Source organism: Poecilia latipinna, unplaced genomic scaffold (genome assembly GCF_001443285.1).
Source record: "Poecilia latipinna isolate Pla-1442-1.1 unplaced genomic scaffold, P_latipinna-1.0 Scaffold84, whole genome shotgun sequence".
In the NCBI taxonomy this organism is placed as follows: Eukaryota; Metazoa; Chordata; class Actinopteri; order Cyprinodontiformes; family Poeciliidae; genus Poecilia; species Poecilia latipinna.
Genome location: NW_015112700.1, coordinates 130254 through 150677, shown reverse-complemented (window position 1 = coordinate 150677; position 20424 = coordinate 130254). Strand labels below are relative to the sequence as shown.

The 20424-nt window shown below is 39.6% G+C and overlaps 2 protein-coding genes across 3 annotated transcripts in view; both read left to right on the top strand.

Annotated features, from left to right (window-relative positions):
- The first annotated feature begins 456 nt into the window (after positions 1 to 456).
- Positions 457 to 12018, top strand: grnb (granulin b). Its single transcript, XM_015021014.1, has 16 exons — positions 457 to 595; positions 855 to 942; positions 1759 to 1899; positions 2085 to 2225; positions 3405 to 3518; positions 3854 to 3995; positions 4143 to 4252; positions 6469 to 6598; positions 6764 to 6855; positions 7438 to 7588; positions 8515 to 8612; positions 8756 to 8989; positions 9114 to 9359; positions 9427 to 9660; positions 9761 to 10015; positions 10665 to 12018. Exons 2-16 carry the CDS (start codon positions 940 to 942, stop codon positions 10809 to 10811), a joined length of 2238 nt encoding a protein of 745 aa, XP_014876500.1. The 5' UTR covers positions 457 to 595; positions 855 to 939; the 3' UTR covers positions 10812 to 12018.
- Positions 12019 to 14976: 2958 nt separating this feature from the next.
- LOC106938787 (mitogen-activated protein kinase kinase kinase 14) overlaps positions 14977 to 20424 on the top strand; it is a 15223-nt gene continuing 9775 nt past the window's right edge. For both annotated transcript variants that reach the window (XM_015020956.1, XM_015020948.1), the window contains exons 1-7: positions 14977 to 15094; positions 16340 to 16581; positions 17488 to 17563; positions 18155 to 18821; positions 19785 to 19919; positions 20011 to 20140; positions 20220 to 20348. In XM_015020956.1, coding sequence (XP_014876442.1) covers positions 16344 to 16581; positions 17488 to 17563; positions 18155 to 18821; positions 19785 to 19919; positions 20011 to 20140; positions 20220 to 20348 — 1375 coding nt within the window. In that variant the 5' untranslated portion in view covers positions 14977 to 15094; positions 16340 to 16343. The remainder of the gene's footprint in view (positions 15095 to 16339; positions 16582 to 17487; positions 17564 to 18154; positions 18822 to 19784; positions 19920 to 20010; positions 20141 to 20219; positions 20349 to 20424) is intronic.

The following is a 20424-nucleotide window of genomic DNA, read 5'->3' as shown; positions in this document are numbered from 1 at the left end:
TTCCAGAAATGTCAATGTGGCATGCATCTGTTGAGACAATGACAATGACATCCATTAGGAAAGTTCAATCACTGTACCATTCAATAAGGATACAAGATTTATGTCTCAGCAATGTACAAATTTGGGTCCAAATGTGAATTTGAATCCTACAATAAAAGCATTAAACTTTGTGGAGATGTTGGTTGAAACGGGTAAATCAGGTACTGTACCAAAAAGGTCCTCTATGAGGAAGAACCGTCCCAAACAACAAAATCGCAGGTTGTAATGCACTTTAACAAAATAGCTTAACTTGAGACATCCTGTGTTTTCATGGAGCAAAAAAAAAAAAAAGTAAGTGTTTTAACCTTACAATTAAAACACGTTCCTATCTCTAATGAAAAGACTTTAATGAAATGCCGTCATCTGAGGCGTAAAGTAAAAATAAGGTACTATTCCTTTAAAACTGATCAACATGGAAGGTCACGTGTGAGCTTATCATGTGATAAATGCCTTCAAAATTTGTAGCAGGTTGTTTTTGTCTTGTGTTTGTGGCGATGCGGTGAAAAGAGGACATTTCTCATTCTACCTATTACATCTGCCTTCACAAAACTGCGAGGTACAGTTGCCATGTTTGTTTGTTTTCTATCGCAGAGAAACAAAGAAAGTAATTCATGGCAGCTAGCGTTCATGCTAACCACGTAGCCCGCTGAGCTAAATAGATTAATTTGTATTGCAGTAGCTAAGTCACTCTTTTCCGGTTCAGTATTTCGAGAGAGTATGTGTACAGCTTTTAAAAACAAGTCTAGCTCATGAACGGGGAATTTTAACCGTCATTTAATTTATTGTCTTTGTTTGCTTATGGGTTTTTTTCTCAGGTTTTGAGAGGAGTATGCAGCAGCATCCAGAGCTCTGTTAATAACAGCAGAACTGTTTTTGCCTCTCTAAAGCCATCTATTCACAATGGTAAAGTAGAAACAGAACCTGCAGCCTGTCTTTATTTCTCAGTTGACTGTAAATTGTGACATTGGGCTAGTAATTTTGTTTGAAACCATTTCTTTAAGCAGCTACAAGCAAATGCAGATAGATCTGGATAGTCCCTTGTTTGTCCCTCAGTGGGGGACATCCCCGTATCTGCAAAGTGAAAGACACGTTTAGAAAATAAAAAAAAACTTACAACAAAAAAATAACTACCAGTTTCCACAAAAATAAGAAAACTAAAATCAAAAAACGTATAGTGAATGTAAAGTGTTTATACTTTTTAGATTTTGCAATAAGTTTTAAAGATGCATACAGAATTACATCTCTGCAATCAAAATGTAAAACCTTTTACACCTGAAGTAAACGATGTAGATGGATATTTATTCTAAGACCAGTCAGATAATTCACTAAGCAATGACCTTTTTCACTTGGAAATGTGTGAGAAACAAAACTGGAAACTTTGTAGTATATTATAGAGTCTAACAGCTGCATCCCTTTAGATGAGAACAGCAAATGAATCACTTTACCAGTTAACTTGTGAAATAAAAACGAAAAATGTGACTTTAATGTGATCTCTTAACATCTTATCAAATTCTAGATATTTTGTGCGGGGCGTAGCTTTGCGGGAAGTCTGAGTTTCTTCAGTTTTGCAATCCACGTTATCAAGTGGAATGTTTGCAAAGCTGCTGCACGTAGTTGGTTCTTTTACACCGAGACGATGAGGGTGCCGGTCTTGTATAAGGGCATGCTTTATCACACATTGCGTTGCTCAGCGCCATGATTTCCTCTCATTGTGTTCAGGCTCTTCAAATGGGAGTCTTGTTTCTAGCTTTTCTGGGCCTGAGTGCAGCACTGATCTGCCCTAATGGGAGCATGTGTGGAGATGAAGACACCTGCTGCAAGAACACTCAGGGAGGCTATAGCTGTTGTCCGCTGCCACATGTGAGCTACTCATTTGTCAGTTTCTTCAAGCCAAAGCATAAGCTGCATCTTTTGTCTATATTAAGAAAGTTCTGTTTGCCTTTTTCTAGTTTTATTTCTGTAACAAACTCTTTCTTTTGATGCACAAAGTATATCCTCTGCTGTAATGTCAACTGTTTTTTCTTCTGTCTTGATTCCACACCCAGGCGGAGTGTTGTTCAGACCACCTCCACTGCTGCTACCAGGGGACAGTGTGCGATCTGGTCCATCAGAAATGTATTAATAAAACAGTTTCACTTCCGATGGTGAAGCGACTTCCCAGTAAGCAGAGATCATCTGCCTCTCAGGTAACATAAAGTTGTACTTCTCACACTCTATGTCCTATCTGACCTTCTATATTGTTTTTCTTTTGTTTGTTTGTTTTGTTTTTTTTAAATAATTGTTAAAAGATGTCACCAGTTGTTTTTGACCTCATCCTTGAGACCTTAGGTGGAGAACTTAATTCTTTTGGCAACCTAATTGCCTGTTGCAATAAGCTATAAGTAAATTAATCCCATCATAAGTTTAAATTAGCTCAATAATTTCCATTCTGTTCAGTATTTTTTGAATGACAGCTTTGTTTACAGAGACATACTCGGTTTCCTTTGTGGTTTCGGTGGTGTGTGGTTTTAATTTCCATTTCATTTATTGTTTTTGTTTATCTCATTTGGATATTTAAAACATCTTCCAGTGTTTAAGTATTTATAAAAATTAAAGTTTGGATGTTGAGAAGGCAAACTTTCATTAATATGCCATTATCATTATACACGGTTTCCCTCGGTGTATGATGAGCCTGGCGGGCCACTAAATACTTGTCACTTTAAGTGACAAGTATTGAAGTTTGTTTTGTTTTTGTTTTTTCCTTAAATATTTGTTCAGATATTAATCTTCCAATCTTTCAACAACACATAATTATCAAGTGATATTTTCAAATTTCCCATCAACTTTAAACATCTTTAACTCAAAAAGATGAATGACTGCTCGAGCGCCCAACCACTGGACTTAGCAAGTTTCCTGGGCGAAACCTTGATTATATTGCATAAAAATGGTCTCAGAACATTATTGTTTCTTGCAATAATTTCTGTGACAATTTATCGTCCAGCAAAATTTATCAGGCCTATTTTGTTTGGTTAGTCTATTCCGCTATTGCAGGGGTGGCCAAGTCCAGTCCTCAAGAGCCACCATCCTGCAAGTTTTAGAAGTATCCTTACTCCAACAGACCGGGATCAGCTCTACAGAGGCCTGATAACGAGCCAGTCATTTGATTCAGGTGTGTTGAAGCAGGGATGCATCTGAAACTTGCAGGATGGTGGCTCTCGAGGACTGGACTTGGCCACCCCTGCGCTATTGCATCTTTATTAGCCCAATATTGGTGTTTAAGCAACAGAACACTGAGCTACATTATTCTGCTCAATGTTGCTCTTACTGTGTAAAAAGTGATGTCGGTTATCATATTTCTGAGGTTGACGTGATATTGATGGTTCCAGCTCGTCAGCGGAGTGAAGGCAGTCATGTGTCCGGACCATGAGTCGGAGTGTCCTGATGACACCACCTGCTGCCAGCTTTATGATTCTTCTTGGGGTTGCTGTCCGTTACCTAAGGTAGAGACAGTGCATGTCTGTAAGAGGCATGTTGCTATTATATTCCACTCCTAAACCTGAAACATTACAAGGAAGGTGATCTGGTTTGACCTGACTTTTGTCAGTGAGGCTCATTATTTTGATGCTTGAACTTCCACTAGGATCGGTAATGTATTGCAAACACAGTGTCGCATAGTTATTATAAGGCATTAATCTACAAAGTTTTCAAGCAGAAATGTATATTCAAATGTGTATTTTTTTTTTTTGCATATTTGTTGTTTTTGATTATTCAGGACTAAACCTCAACTGAACCACAGTCTTCGTCATTCTCAGGACGCTTTTTCTTATCTTTGCAGGCGGTTTGTTGTGAGGATAAACGCCACTGTTGCCCTGGAGGATCAAAATGCGATCTCGTCCACTTAAAGTGTGTTTCTCCATCACTTGAGTCGTTCCCGATGCTGGAAAAACTACCAGCGAAAAGATCGAAGGATAGGCCAGGTTGGGAATTTCTCTTGTAAACAAACGGCTTCAGTCATGGCTTTAAACCAGAGCAGCAAATTCATATTAGTAATAATACCCAGGAAGTTTTAATTGGGGGCGGTGGGATAAAACATGTTTGATTCTCTGATCTTTATCCCTTTATAGTTTCTGTGGCTGGTTCAGTGATTTGTCCTGATGGGGAAAGCAGCTGCCCAGATGGTTATACATGCTGCGTCCAGGCCAGCGGACAATACGGCTGCTGCCCTTACAAAGAGGTATGCTTTAAAACTATTTGCCAGTAATGAAACTCATGATTTAAATCATGGCGTCAGAAGCTTCTATTTATTAATCATCTGCAAAAATGTTAATTTTGGGCTTTAACTCTTTTTTTTTTTTTCAGTCCAGTCAGAAATATACAGGTTCAAATATATATTAATCGGAACCTGGTAAAGTTTTTAGTATGGCTTCTTATTATTAATTAGGCAGTCTAACAAAGACAGCTATCATGGTGTGGACTTGTTAAAAAGGGCTGTTAATCTTACTGCGAGTACATCTAGTACAGTCACATGCAGGCTAGTTAATTAACCAGTTAATATTGGCTTGTTGGACCCCAAGTGTAGGGACCAAAATGACAAGAAGCAACAGTATTCTGCAAATTAAGTAGAAGTTCTGCATTCAGCAGATGTTCATTTTGTATTTCACTTCACTCAACTCCTAGTGTGTTTGTTTTTTAATTTTAACAATAAAAAATGTCAAACAAGGTTTGCTACTCATTGTGGGAAATTATTGAGTTTGACTGCAGTTTTTTCAAAATCTGGTTCATTGTGGGATTTTTTTTTTTCTTCCATTCTTTACTGCATTTTTATTTATTTGCTTAAGAGGAACATTGTGTATTCATAAATATTTTGAACAACACAAATGCAAATTTACACAATTAGATCTCCAGTGTTTGTCCCCCTGACAGATGGTACGGACTGAATTACCGACAGTCATTAAGGTTAAAAACAAACAAGACAGGAAAATAGGGGGAGGAGGGAAACATTTTGAACCAACATTTCATATAAAATAAATCACAATTTTATGTTGTAACCCAGCCTCCCATAAAATCATATATGCACGCACACACACCATATACATGATGCTACTTTGAGTCAGTTTCACTGACTCAAAGTACTGATAAATTTGGGTGGATACAAGCAATCCCTTTGACTGCTTTAAAAACGAATAAAAGCTGGACATTTCCTGATATTCACTAGCAGGCTGTTGCAGAACTTACCACAACAACAGACCACAGTCTGACCACGTCTAAGTGGAATATCAGTCACGAAACGCACATAGCTCGCCTTTTGATGTGTTCAGACAGCGGCTCCTCCAAACCATTCGGTACCTCCTGTGCTATGCAACCCCTTTTAAGGACAGAGATTTTAAACATTTAGAAAAATATACTTATTGAGAATTTGACAAAAATTGATACGATTGAGGTTTCCTATCAAAACCCTTCCAGGCCACCGTAAACTGTAACTTTATGAGTACAAGTTGAAGGAACCATGTTACCACCTGGTTAAACAATAATCTACGTGCTACAAATTTATCTAAAAATGACAGTTTTCTAATCTTTCTTTCCTTGTATTTTTTTTTGTGTCCTCCACTTACTCCTTTCTGTTGTCCTTCTTTCCTTTCTTTATCTTTGTAGCCTTGCTGCTTTACTTTGTCTTTAGTTCATTCCTTCCATCTAAGGATGTCTTTCTCTCCTTTTTATGCTGCTCTTTTGGTCTTACCTTGTTGACTTTCTTCTGTCCTTCCTCATTTGTGTCCCGTCTAAATGCTTAAACTTTTTCTTCTTTTTTTTCCTTTGCATGTGTCCTCTTTTCCGTTTCCTCATTCTTTATTTTCTGGTGTCTTAAATTCCTCCGATGTCCTCTTGTGTCTTTTCTCCCCTATGACTTTTATTCACTACTTCCTGGTGTCATTCTTAATGCCTCACCTGCAGTGTATATTTTTCTGATGAAAATGCGTCCATTTTCTTGGTTTAAATGCTCTGTCAAACGGGCTGTTATTTGAAACAAGATTTTAAGGCCACCATTGAGAGAATCTGGACTGATGAGCCTGAAAAGTGCATTAATTAGATGTATTGCTTTACTTTCACAGCAGGTCACAGAGCTGCAGCAAAATAACCGGCATACTGAGCCTCTATAATTATGTTCATAATCAAATTGAGCTACAACCAGCCTTGGCTTATACCTGTGTTTGAACAGAGAACGTATGCAGACTGTAACAGTGACTTGGATATAATCTCTTCATAAAAAGTGATATTTTGTTTAACAAGTGCAAGTTGTTGTGCAATTGTTTGTAGATGATTAGAAACCTTCTGAAGCATTCACCGCTGCAGGCCGAGTCATTTGGTCTCTGCACACTGTGTTCTTTTGTTCTAATTCAGCCTTGTCTTTAACATTCTTTTTTTGTTTTTTTTATACGTTTTCATCATATGAAGGCCACGTGTTGCAATGATCATCTTCATTGTTGTCCAAGCAACACAACATGTGACCTAACACATGGAGTCTGTAAGTCTGGAGGGATCGAAGTGCCGCTGACGAGGAGGATTCCTGCTGCATCCCGCGACGGTAAGCCATCTTTACTGTGAAATAAAAACAAACACTGATTCAGATTTATTTTTGCAGCACTAATAAACTTAGAGCTTTAAAGGAGAGAAAATTCTTAGTGAAGATTTTGATCTGTGACCTTTTTTTTTTTTTTTTTTTTTTTTTTTTTTTTTTTTTTTTTTTAAGTCGAGTGTCCAGATAAGAAAACGGTCTGTCCTGATGGGACGACGTGTTGCCAGATGACCAACGGATCGTTCGGCTGCTGTCCTATGCCTGACGTAAGCGTCACACTCGAACATGAAGGAACCTGATTTTGTTTTATGTTTCAGTAAAACACCTTTTAAATAGGTGGTACCGAGGAAACAAGAAATGACAATAACTACACTGAGTACAGTTTAATGTTACCGGCAAATGGGGTTTATGTTATGTTACATTTATTTATACATCAAATTTTTAAATCAGAAAAAGCACTTCATCGTTACACTGATGGTGAAGCAAAACTAAAGGAAGTAGAATAAAACTAATTGCCAGGAATCAGCCTGGACTTTAAGATATTGAGGATTAGCCCTCAACATTGATCTTAAATATAGTTTGATATAATTTGTGTAACCGTGGGTTAAAACTACCAGATTTCAAACAAGTATGTCTAAGTTATCTGTGCTACTGCTCTTTTAAATATAAATGGCACACGTCTGCTACATGCATCATTTATTCATCCATCACAAGATGTTTTATTGAACCCCTAGGAAACAGAAGAAATACCAGAATCAAAGAATAGAATTTTTTGTGTTCTGTTTTGTATTAAATTAATTTTGTAGCTGAAGAGATGAGTGCTAAGACTGCTTCCTGTTGTCTCGCAGGCTGTCTGTTGTTCCGACCACATCCACTGCTGCCCTTCAGGGACAAAATGCGACCTGAAACACAGCACCTGTGTGTCCTTCCAAGACGACGCTCCCCTGCCCATTAAGAAGCTCCCGACCATGACGAACCAGGGCCCAGTGCAGAGCAAAGGTCAGTAAAGAGGTTATAGTGACAGGAGACTGAAACTGAATGTCAGGTTTGCTATATTAATGCATATTAATCAATGGGCAGATAAGCTCACGGGATGGATAACTCGCCAAAGTAGGCCTGTGGAGTTCCCAAACTTGCTTGTTGATTACAACTTTGATAATAACGTTTATCTACTTAAACATGATTAATTTTCACTCATTAACTTCAATCGATGGCTAATTATCTGGCTTTAGCTGATTAGAAAAAGTTCGAATCAAGTTTCCTGAAGCGGCAAAACATACAACATGCAGGACAGTGCGCCTTGTTATGGAAATTTCATTTATCAAAGAATGAGAAGCTTTCAATAATAAGAGAAAGATTCATCTTTGTCTTTAAGTTGGTTTATTCGAAGGCAAAAGCGTTTGAAGACCCGTCTCACTGAACGCAGTCAGGAGACGAGCCATGAACGACACGCATCACATCGTTATATAGTCACAGCAAGGAAAAGACCCACCCAAAGTCTGATCATATCTCTATTCCCGGATGGACCACAAAGACAATCCTTACACCCACCTCATAAACTACCCCTCACCTCTTGGAGGGGATGATTTTATGTGGACAAATGTGGAAAACAGCTGCCAAATGTGGAAAAAAATGTGACAAATGTGGGGAAAAAAGCTGCCAAACCTCATGTTTTTCTCAAAATAAAAACAAAATGTGTGGAGCTGTGAAGCTGGCACATTACTGAATCTCTACTTTTGTGACTCATAAACCTTCGTTCTTTAGGGGTCTGCATACATTTGAGTGTTTGAGAAAAAGGTGTAAAATAGAAAAACAAACCGATTTATTCTAAAACGTTTTAAATCCGTCTGTGTTTTAGGAGTTTAAACTGCTGGAATAAAGTTTACGTACTTGCTTTAATGTAAAGTTTCTGTTTTGTCTCTCAGTCCATGCTGTTCCCTGTAATGCCTCTGTGGCCTGCGCTGATGGAAACACCTGCTGCAAATCGCCAACAGGAAAGTGGGCCTGTTGTCCTTTACCTCAGGTACGGTCAGGCTGACGGCTCGTCAGGTGGTTCCTCCATTCCAGCTGCTCAGTTACTCTCTAAACCAGCTTTCCTGATGAAATTGCCACACACTTTGCTCCCTTTTTCTTCTGTAATGGCCTCGTTGTCTCTCCTCTTGGCAGGCTGTGTGCTGCAAGGACCACCTGCACTGCTGTCCCAGTGGCACCGTCTGTAACCTGGCGGCCTCTACGTGCGATCATCCCTCAGGCGTAGCGCTGATGCCGCTGCTCTCCAATACGCCCGTCTTTCCTCTGCTGACAGAAAACGACAAGTGCGACGAATCCACGTCCTGTCCCGGAAATGCTACCTGCTGCAAGACAGTGAGTGGGGCATGGGCCTGCTGTCCTCTACCCAAGGTAAGCTGGACTGCAGACTCATCATCTAACAATTGATTTACAACACCGTTCAAATCCTTTACCACCTTGCTTTTAATCAGCTCGGTGTTCAAAATGTAAAAACTGTAATTTACATATCCTGCAGGCTGTCTGTTGTGATGACCACGTCCACTGCTGTCCTCACGGCACCGTTTGCAACTTGGAGGCTGAAACTTGCGACGACTCCTCCGGTGTCTTTCTGCCGCTTCCCCTGCTGACCAAAGTTCCCGCTCTGACCAGTCGAGTTCAGCAGGAGAAAATCATGTGTGACCGTCAGACCAGCTGCCCGAAAGACACGACCTGCTGCTTCATGGAGAGGACCCACAAATGGGGCTGCTGCCCTCTGCCGGAGGTAGGAGTCCGCTTGTTTCATACAGAGCGCGTGATCAGGACGCCGAATGAAAGCTGTCGTTCTCCAGGCAGTGTGTTGTAAAGATGGAATCCACTGCTGCCCCAGTGGACACACCTGCGACCCCCACCGGTCCTCGTGCTCCAGCGGCCCTCGTCGGATCCCCTGGTCCACCAAACTGGGCGCTCTGGCCGAGCCGAGCGCGTTGACCGACGTTAAATGCGACAACACGAGCAGCTGCGCCACGGGAACGACCTGCTGCAAACTTCCGAGCGGCGAGTGGGGCTGCTGCCCGTTGCTGAAGGTCCGAGCGCTTCTGACTTGGCGCCAGCCCTGATAAAGATGAAGACCTTGTTTAGCTGTGTTGAGGTCTAACCCGTGGCATGTTCCTCCTTCTTTTCAAGGCGGTTTGCTGCCCTGACCACGAGCACTGCTGTCCTCAGGGCTACACATGCAACATGCAGACTAAAACGTGTGAGAAGAAAGGCTACAATCTGCAGCTCACCACCGCCCTCCTGAGTAAAGAACAGTCTGCTCTGAGAGAGGCAGTGGAGGAAACAAACGTACAATGTGATAGCACAGGAGTGTTTCTCTGCCCCGCAAACTCCACCTGCTGTAAGATTTCAGCTACAGAGTGGAGCTGCTGTCCCTTTGCCAAGGTATGTTCATGGTGTCTCAGTGTCTTGACACAGTTTGTATGAAAAGAGAAAGATCCAGCCATCCGTCAGGCTGTTCATATGTCTGTAGGTTTGTCCACTTAATCTGCGTTTTTAAAATCTCTGTTTCAAGGTTTAGTCTTTAAAAACAGAAGGTCACTAGAGATATCCCCAACTAAGTGCCTAATATTTATTCATCAATCCTAATTAATCCAGAATTTAATGTCATTTATCCTGTTCTGGTTGATAACTTTACCAAGTCTGTACACACATACGGTAAAATGAAGTGGACCGTGCAGGAAGCCCTGTCATACATCGTAACAAACTGTTGTTGAACCAAAACTAATTGTTGGATATGTTTTCTGACATGTTTTGTCAAAACAAATATTAACTCCACGAGCTTCCTGGCAATTTCTTGGCATACCAGAAACTCCCTCTGAATGTCCTCACAATCTCTCCTGTGAGCGGTCAGCTATGCATGTTCATTTTGAAATGTTCACTTCTAATGTTTACATCTTACTGGCATTTTAGACTCGCCACCAATATGAGCAAATATCATGCTCTGCCACTCGACCATGAATGAAAATCAGCCCTCTCTAATTTGATTAACTGATAAATGCAGCTTGTAATGAAGTTTATTTTTTTCTTCCAGGGTGAATGCTGCGCAGACATGAAGCACTGCTGTCCCGTTGGGTACTCATGTGACCTGAAGGCCAGAAGTTGCACTCCACAAACTCAGCTGACCTGGGATTCGTTGCTGGGGGTCAGACATAAAGACTTGGTCCGTCGTGGACTTTAATCTGGCAGAGTTGCAGATGATCTGCAGCCCCGAATGCTTTCCATAAATCCGTTGCTTGAGTTACTGTGGACAAAGTGGGAGTTATCTCGGCGTCCTTTTTGGTTTCTCTTAATTGCATTTTTGTTTTCTTTTTGTAGTCTTTTGTGTTGCTGTTGTTGAAGTGTAGTGATTGGGAATAGGTTTTGCTTTTGTGGAGTTGGCTGTTCATTTCATTTTTTATGTCTCTCCATTTAAACTTATCCTTATCATTTCAACACTGAATGGGGATCTAGTTCGTCTTCTGCACCATTTCTGTAAATCACTCCAGATGTAGAAGAAACTTTTATCTACAACAGGTGGGAATGCAGGAAATTCACGTTCAATTGATATTAAACACAAATATTTCATACATTTCACAAAAGTAAACCAATAAAGCAAACATTTAAATTTGCACATGCATTCAAGAGGCTAGAGTGAAAATGACATGTATTCCAAATAAAGAGAAGGCAGCCTAGAAACATCAAGTAAAATGTCTGACTTATTTTTCTGAAAAGAAATTTCTGTCTTTGGATCTGAGTTACAAAAAGTCTAAAGCGTCAGCTTAGTTTAAGAAAATTTGCCTTGTGCATCTTTTCTGACAAAGGAGTTCTGTTTATCCACTAAGAGGAACAGATGTTCACAAAACCAAGTCTGGTTAGATCACCAACTGTAGTCCTGAAGGTTTCACTGTACAGCTGCCGTCAGCTTCTGTTCAGACTCTGTCCATCCTGTTGGCTCTGCCGACTGTCTAGTTTGAACACTGCTGATATTAGGTGTTTTTTTTTTTTTGTTTGTTTGTTTTTTGTTTTTTGGTGGGTTTAAATGTTTCATCGGATTGGTTAATGGCTCCAAAAAGTTGCTTTAAATGAGTTGAAGACTGTGGCAAATATATCAGATGGTTCCATTTGTAATTTCTGATTTTGCACGAATGAATGAATAAGCACAGACTTTAATAAGTTTCCTTTAAATTTCTAAATGTTCAGCTGTGAAGGGATTTTTGGGTGATACTAGAGATTTGAATTAATGTATTGGTTCTGTGTTTCATGCAGCCTGTAGATGTTTTAATTTTTCTTTTTTTTTTTTCTTTCTAAACTTGGTAAAAGGAAAATAAAACAATAAGGTGTGCCTTATTTAATAGTGTGTGGGTTTTTGAGATGTTGTGGAGTCTATTAATAAAAAATATCTCCTTTCTGGTTTTAAATGCAATCAGTAATTTAAAACTGTATAAATGTGTAACTCTTAAGTAGAGCTTTAAAAAATGATTATGTAATTAAGCATGAATTTTAAAATATTGAGGGTTACTTTGCTCACTTCATTTTTATGAACTTTGCTTTAATAATAATGAAAGAAAACTTGAGATCTTACACATACAGTTTTAACCACATGTTGCCATACACTGCAAAGACACAACCTTTCTTTATTTCTCTCTGTCAAGCAATAGATGAGGATAAGCATTTCCTGGTTTTGGACACTATTTGCTAAATGTCAGAATAATGAGGAAGGAATTTTTTTTTTTTTTTTGGTTTCTTCCAGTTCAAAAGAATCCAATCAAATGTTTTCAATCATGCTCTCAAACCTCTGACAGCAGTTTGGTTTAGTTTTAACCCATTCCTGCTGACTGAATCGCATCTTGTGAAGGTTGGCATGGGAACGATATATTCTCAGTCTTCAGCTTTTTGTTAGTCTCATTCAGGCTTGTATACAGAAAAATATAAAGAAAATGAGACAAAAATAGTGTTGAATGAAATAATGTATATTTTTTAAAAATCAAACATGGTGTTTGGAAGTCTTGTGTTTTGGATTTCATGAGAAACCTTTTTGTTTTATTATGAATTTATAGCTTTCATTTGCTACAAAGTTCATGATTTAATCCTTTCGGGAATATTCTAAAGTAAAAAGCCCCTTCATCTAATTCTGGTGGACGTGATAATTAAATTCCGTGACGTGATCCTCCAGGTCGTCACAGCACAGCCAGCCCACTCTTCCGCTGTCCTCCCTTCCGCTGGATACTCAGCTGCTTGCCGTTTGAAAGTTACTATGGCAACCTCAGTAAACTGGAGGCAACTGAGTGGACACGCAGCTGCGGGGTCTGTGTCCTACTTTACTGTCAGAGCACCAGGGAAGCATTGCCGAGGGTTGTTTGTCATCCCGCGCCCCCTGGTGGTCACAGACTGACACGGCGGCTCAAGGGATAAACAATGCACACACAGTCTGCTCTGAATAAAGTCAAATCCTGCTCTTGTGAAGCCACCGAGTTGATTTTTCATCTCAGGATGAAATTAATACAGACGTCTTTATGCATTCAAAAACCACATTTGTTGTGTGTTTGTAATTATTGTCCTACTTGAACAAGTGTTCATGTTTAGATTGTCTAGCTGTTGATTTGATGAAAATTCAGAACGCAAAGAAAAAGCCTCACAACATGATGCTGCCACTGCTGTGCTTGGCAGTTGGTTCTGTGTTTCTGGGTTTGAAAATCTCCCTTTGACTATTATAAATGCATTTCTGATTATTGTGGCCAAATAGATCCATCTTTGTTTGGTCTGATAATGTAACTTTTTTTTTTTTTTTCTTAGTGAGAGATTAGACAAAAAATAGTTTCATCGTGTATATTTACAGAGCTATTCTAGTAGTTTCGAATTTATAGCTAGTCTGAGATTTGAATTTTCTTTTCTCTGAGGTTTGGATCAGATGGTTGAAACTTGGGCACGATTGGATTTATTTATTATTTTTTTGACTACATCAAAGCTGGTTCTAATTTGTGTTCCTCGGAAGGCTGAGCACTTCTGAGGAAATACATTTTTGATCAGAGCAAGGGCCTTGAGATTAACTTTTACCTTTCAGGAGCATTATAAAGATCCGGTTCAGATTTTATATTTTTATTGTTACCTCGAAAGAAACATAGGGAGTCTTTCTTTAACTAAGTTATGCTAAACTGACACCCCAACAGTAAAGGAACTAAAGTGAGGAAAAACCCGCTGACGTGTGAGCAGATTGTCTGCACAGCTGCTCCTCTGCTGCAGACCCCATTCAGATGTTGCCAGGGAGAGGGAACGTCCACCTAAAAGCCCACCCTGCACTGGAATTCTGCTAATTCCAACTGGAATTCTGTCCACTCTGTTCCCGGCAGCAGGTGTGTGTTGCTGAGCAGGATGCATGAAGTGCTTTCACTTTGGGGAAAGCTATGGGATGTAACATAGGAAATCATTAATCCATTCCCAAATAAAAGCAAAATTTCACTTTGTCTTAAAACTCTAGTTTGATCGTCAACAATAAAGTGTAATGGTTCCGACTTATTTTTATGCCTTGACAGTGTGTTTCTAGTTTTCATGTTGGTTTTTACAATTGCAGCTACAACTGCAATTTATCCTAAACTTTATATTTCTATTGTGCTCATGGGCTATAGAAATATAGCCCATATATATATATATATATATATATATATATATATATATATATATATATATATATATATATATATGTATGTATGTATATCAAAAAAATGTGGTCACACATATTTTACGTTAAAATAAAAGCCAACAGTCAAATTACTTTTTTCTATAATTAAAATTTGAAATATTGAAAGACGTTTTCTGTCATTTCTTTTTGTTTTGTATCCAATTGTGACTTTTTCAAACTGAGATTTTTAGGCATGTGATTTTGAATCGTAGAGACAAGGAGATCTTATAATGTTTTCCCAATCTTCATCATGGAAGAAAACGGAATTAATGTTTTTCTAAAACTTGTTCTGAAATATGAATCAAATATAAGGTTGAATATCTCAATTTCAGTAGTAAACTAAGGGTACAAGGGTTTAGCTTGTTTTTTTTTTATGACAATGGTGTGAAATCAGGTGAGAATAGGTTTAGATTTGTTTTCAAGTGAATGATCTGAGCTATTTCTCCTCCTCTGACAGAAACAACATATCAAGCACGCTCCGAGTGCCACTGAGGGCATACGCAGATTTAATCCAGAGCATTTGGAAACTGCTGTGTTGATATGAGTGTGGGTGTGTGTGCATGTGTGTATATGTGTGTGTGTGTGTGAATGTGAGTATATGTGTGTGTGTGTGTGTGGGGGGTGGGGGGGTACTCATAAGTCAAACACATGAAGGTCCAATCAGAAGGACCTGCGTGGGCAGAAAGCCGGTAGGTTACTCTCAGGAAGCTCTTATATACTTGACACAGGACAAACTTAGACTGAGAAGTCTTTTTGGCTCATTGGATTTGACCTGAAATCTGCAACAACCTGTCTTTTATTCTGAGGTAATGTACATTTCTCTGTTTAGATCAGTTAAAAATCATTTCAAACGGAGTTCAAAATGTTTTTGAAGCTGCTTCGGTTCTTTGTATTTCCTAGAGAATTTATTTAATCCGTATTATCTCAGCTGTGGAGTTTATTGTCAGGTCAAGCCACACACCTGTTGATTTCCATCTGTTTGACACTCTGATTTGATCAAACTGCAGCCACCCATGTGCCCTCCGCATCAGCACTCTTTTATGAGGGAAGTGTGTGTGTGTAGGTGTGTGTGCGTGCGTGTGTGTGTGTGTGTGTGTGTTTTGATCTGTCTGTGTTTGCTGTCGACATGGTGAGCGCTCAGGAAGAGAGACTCTGACAGCTGGACGGCCCGGTGGAAGGCATGTAGCTGCCTTTCGGAGCTATTTATACCCAATCTGACTGGTGTCCGTTCATTCACGCCCCGCATACCACAACATTAAAGCGCCGGCCAATTGCAAATCTGTCTCTATTATGACTAAATGATGAGGGGGTGAGATATTGTGGGAATTCAATAACCTTAATGTCAAACCAGAAAAAAAATGTTTGCTTATTAAACAGGACCTTAACTCTACTGGACCCAGTAACCAGGCGCTTTTTTTGGACTTAGCATTTTACAAAAACGTTCAATTTTCTCAAAAATATCACAACCTAAAACCACTGAAGTAAAATACAATTGGGGAAGGGGAGGGAAGGGGGAAGAAAAGAATAAAAAGCTTAATAAATGTACAGGTGTGAAAACAACTGACACCATGCCCAGATCTGGGGATCCAAGAGAGTTTGCCCTAAAATCAGGATGCAAGATGTTAAAAAGAAATCTCCAAAAACTCTAAGATGTCATCATAGGACACAGCAAGCTGTCAGAACTGTCAATATGAAAGTGTATGTCTGTCCAATCTGGGATGGTGCAAGTTTGACTTTTCTTTAATGTGTGCAAATAGAACAACAAAAAAAACAATGGTCAGATTTAAGACTTCTAGAATTATGTTCTTTGGCCAGATTGATCTAATATTGGATTATCTGTACATCTGAAGCGAGGCCATTCTTACACTTTAAACCTCATGTCCAGAGGGGGGAAAAAGAGATTAGACATCAGCATTTAGGGATTAAAATCTGAAATCTGAATGCAGAGATATTAATATTAGTCTAGTCTGATCTAATGAAAGAAATAAAAAAACAATTTCTCCAATTTCCTCTAGTTTTTTCACTTCATAAATGCGCTCTGACTGTTACAGAGAGATGGCCATTCCCCGGATGTTGAACTCCAACACGCCATTCACCATTGTTACCGGTGGCTCTGAGATCTCTTTTCTGGGCAAAGAAGAGAGCAGCCAAGGATGTGAGGAAGAAGCGGAGTCACTGGTTCAGGCCATTGGTCCACATCTGACCCGTGTGATGCAGCACGGCACCGCCAAACACGTGATAACAAATGGCCTGGAGGGGATTCCTCGTGTGTCCATAGTGGCACAAGCTGAGAGTAAGAACATAGAAACACAAATGCTTCAGATCGTCAGAAAGATTTTTAATTTCAGACAAGGTTAACAGAAACAGCAGTTTTCACTTAGTGGCACTATTTAAGTGATAAAAGCTATCCAAACCAACCTGACCTTATGTGGAATATTACTCAATTTATTCAATAATGAATGAATTCTGATTTATTTATTTATTTTTTTTTTGTTGTACAAGCCACACCCAGAACTGATTACTGCCAAACCTGTCAAATGAAGAAATCACCCGGATGGAACATTTATGTCAACATGAAGCCAGTTGACAAATATCAGACAGCAACACAATATCCACCAACAGAAAGAAATTAAAGAATAGATGACAACAAAAGTCACTCATATACACCAATTTGGACAGAGTCGCTTTCTGTGTCCTTTTGAGGCACTTTGGTTGAGAAAACATGGAATAGTGGGGAACCTTCCCTGGAATGGAAGGCCAAACAAAATTTCTCTAAGATGACAAATCCATTTGGTCACAAAGGGACATTTGGGGAAAATATTCTGTGGACCGACGAGACAAAAGTAGAACATTTTGAAACGTGTACATCTTATTGCATCTGCTCCCGGACCTAGATGACTTGCAGTAATTGTTGGTACCATGACCTCCTACATCAGTTTCAAAAAGCAGGACAATGGTCGCAAAGAAGTCAACCTCTGTGAGACTAAAGAAAACAAGATAAAGTTTTGGAGGGGCCTAGTCAAAGTCTAGAAAGCTAAGCAAAGTCTAGAAAGCTAAAACTAGAACTGCTGGCAATTTGCCTGACACCCACGGCTGCCAATGTTTTGCTTCAATTAAGCTTTAAGTTACGACGAGGTGAAATGACTCGTATAAGCTTATATAAACATGCAAAAAGCCAAACATCGTTTTCTGTTTTTAGGAGAGGACTTTCAAGAGTTCAGCCCGTCCAACACTCAGAATCCCTGCCCGCGATCTCACCTCCTCCAGAAGCACAGGTATGCACGCCCTCTGACCTGCTCTGGGGGAAAAAAAACCTCCCACCAGGTTTCTGAGGTTCGCCACTGATGACATCACAGTTAGGTACAACTGAATGATCTCATGCAGAAAATGAAGAAGGTGTTTCTACAGGTTTGTTTGTGGAGGATGAGTCATGTTGCAGCAGGAGATCAGGCCTCAGACTCCTTCTGTTACATACTTTGTCAGGATGCTCATAAACATAAGTGATTCTACACCCTAATTAGCTGATATTGATGAATAAGTCAGAGTTTGAAGCTGAAGCCAAAGTCACTGTCAGATATTTTCCATCTCACTGTTCTTTTAAAAATATTAGAATTGTCTAATTTATTTCAAGTTGGAAAAGTTTCTGCCTGTCATTGTCTACATAAAAAAAATACATAAAAAAAATCTGCAAGATGTTCTAAAGTTTTTGTTTGATATTTGAATGCCACCAATCTCTTTAATGTGCCAGAGAGAGAGAGAGAGAGAGAGGGAAAACCTGATTTGCAGACGAAAATATGCTGTAATATTGGAACAGAATCAAAAAAATTCATCTTAAACAAGTGATGAATGTTCCCTCCTGTCTTCAGATCTTTTAGTGAGGATGCTGCCTTAATATCCGACACAGAAGATGAAGATTTGGATGAAGTGTTTCATCAACACCTCCAAAGGAAACAGCGCAGGAAGACTCGAAGCCGACCGAAGAGGCAGGAGGAGGGAGGGGAGCCTCCGGTCATCCAGGGTTTGTGGGTGCAGGAGGTCGATTGGCTGAAGACGACTGGGATCATACCACCACCTCCTCAGTTCACCGACTCCTGCCGCCTGCCGGACTCCCGCATGTCTGGACAGACGGACGACTTGTCCGGCTCTGATGACAGAGGCGGCTCGGACTGGGACTGTGAATCTGCTTTCAGTCACGAGAGCGAGTCAGACTCATCTCGCTGCAGTGAATCTGATCAGCCTGGATTAGAATCAAACATTTCTGATCCGACCTCTGACTTGATGCACGTCTCTGGTTTTCGCTCGAATTGGGACTCCGACTCCTCGGAGTTTCTGGAAAGCTTGCAGGAAATTTCAGACTCGTCTCAGGCGACTTTCGGGTTTAACGACAGTGACTCGGAGTTTGATGAGCTGAAAGGCAGAGTGATGCAGATACCAAAACTCTTCCTTTCAGCTTTCATTAACAACTCAGTAAAACAGATTCTGGATACCTGGACAACCACCAAACCTGCCAATGAAGGACTTATATTCCATCATGTAAGATAAACATTTATTAGTTTCTTTTTCATTGTGTCAGTATTGACATGACTGTAAACTAGTAGTAGAACAAAATAATTGCACAGTTTAAAAAAATAAAATTAAAAAAAAACCTTGTTACTCAAGAATCGCCATATTGTTGCTTAACCTTTTAAACATTATATTTAGAGTTTTTGTTGGGGCTTGCATTTCATGGCAGTTAGATTTACTTCAATGTCCAACATTGCATAGAAATATGTACAAAACAAAATATAAACATGAGAAAAAGAAGTGAGCTAAAAAAAAAAAAAAAAAAAAAAGCATTGAGCACAGAAGAACACTGACAACAAGTAAGGACATTTTTTATTTGGAATCCCAAACCCAGTCATCAATTCATAACACAAATGCCACCAAAAACAGAAGTAATGATTATATGTGTTTTCGAAAAGACAGGACACTTTTTCTTTAAGAAAAGTTTTATTTTTTATGAACAATCTCTTTTCTGTTTAAAACAATATCCAGACACACTGTAATTTCTCACATTACATAATCATCCACATATTATATTGATGTTCCCCTTGAGTCAGAAAAGGGATTTTTATCAAATCCATATCTTCCTTGAAAAACCATAAATTGACTGGTTAGTGATCAATCGTGTCTGAGGCTTGTAAGATGCATCTAACAAGCTTAAGCCCAAAGCTTTCCTCTAGTTTAGCTTCTTTTTGACTGAAGGGAGACAGAATGAATTAGGAACTCACACTATTTAGGAACCTCCGACAGAAAATAGATACTTTTATTACATACGTTCTGTACACAGTTTCTGAGAAGGTTTCAATTATATTAACTATATGTTTTGAAAAATAACCTTCAAGTTATTGTTACATTACCTTTCAAAATGACCATCCAAAATATGCACTACATGCATCGAGCATGGTTCTCTTGGAGTTTTGGTACTTAACATTTCTGTTATGTTCCTTCTTTTAGCTCCTACACCCCAACAGCTTTCAGTACAGAGAGGGAGAGGAGTACTTTGTTCTTCATCACATCCAGAACGGCTCGTACGGCGACGTGTTTTGTGTTCGGGACAAAAGCAGTGGCTTTACATGCGCTGCCAAAAGGGTCAGGACAGAAATCGACCGAGGGTCAAACTCCACGAAGTCTTTTGGGTTGGCTAAAAAGCTGAAACTTGTCCATGTTGTGGTCCAATCAGATTCCCCTGAGTCACTTCAGCAGTGAGGAGGTGAAGACATGGAGCGCCCTCAACTCTCCTCGAGTTGTGGAGCTGTTTGGAGCGGTGAGAGATGGGCTGAACGTCGTGCTCTTCATGGACCTAAAACCAGGTAAGCCGAACTACGATCTGTTCAAAAGTGCTTTTGTTCTGGTCAGAAAGGATGGACACGACTTGCCAAACTTTTCCAGCTTGCTTGGCCCAGCTTCTAAAGGAGATTACCTGCCTCCCCGAAGATTTAGCCCTGCATTACCTTCATCAGACACTGGGGGCTCTTGAGCACCTGCACCACAAAAAGGTGGTTCACCTGGATGTCAAAGGTGCGTTTCTGTACAAGTCTCAAAAACATAATCTATGATTTTATTGAATCAAGGATGATATTTTTGGGCAGGAAAT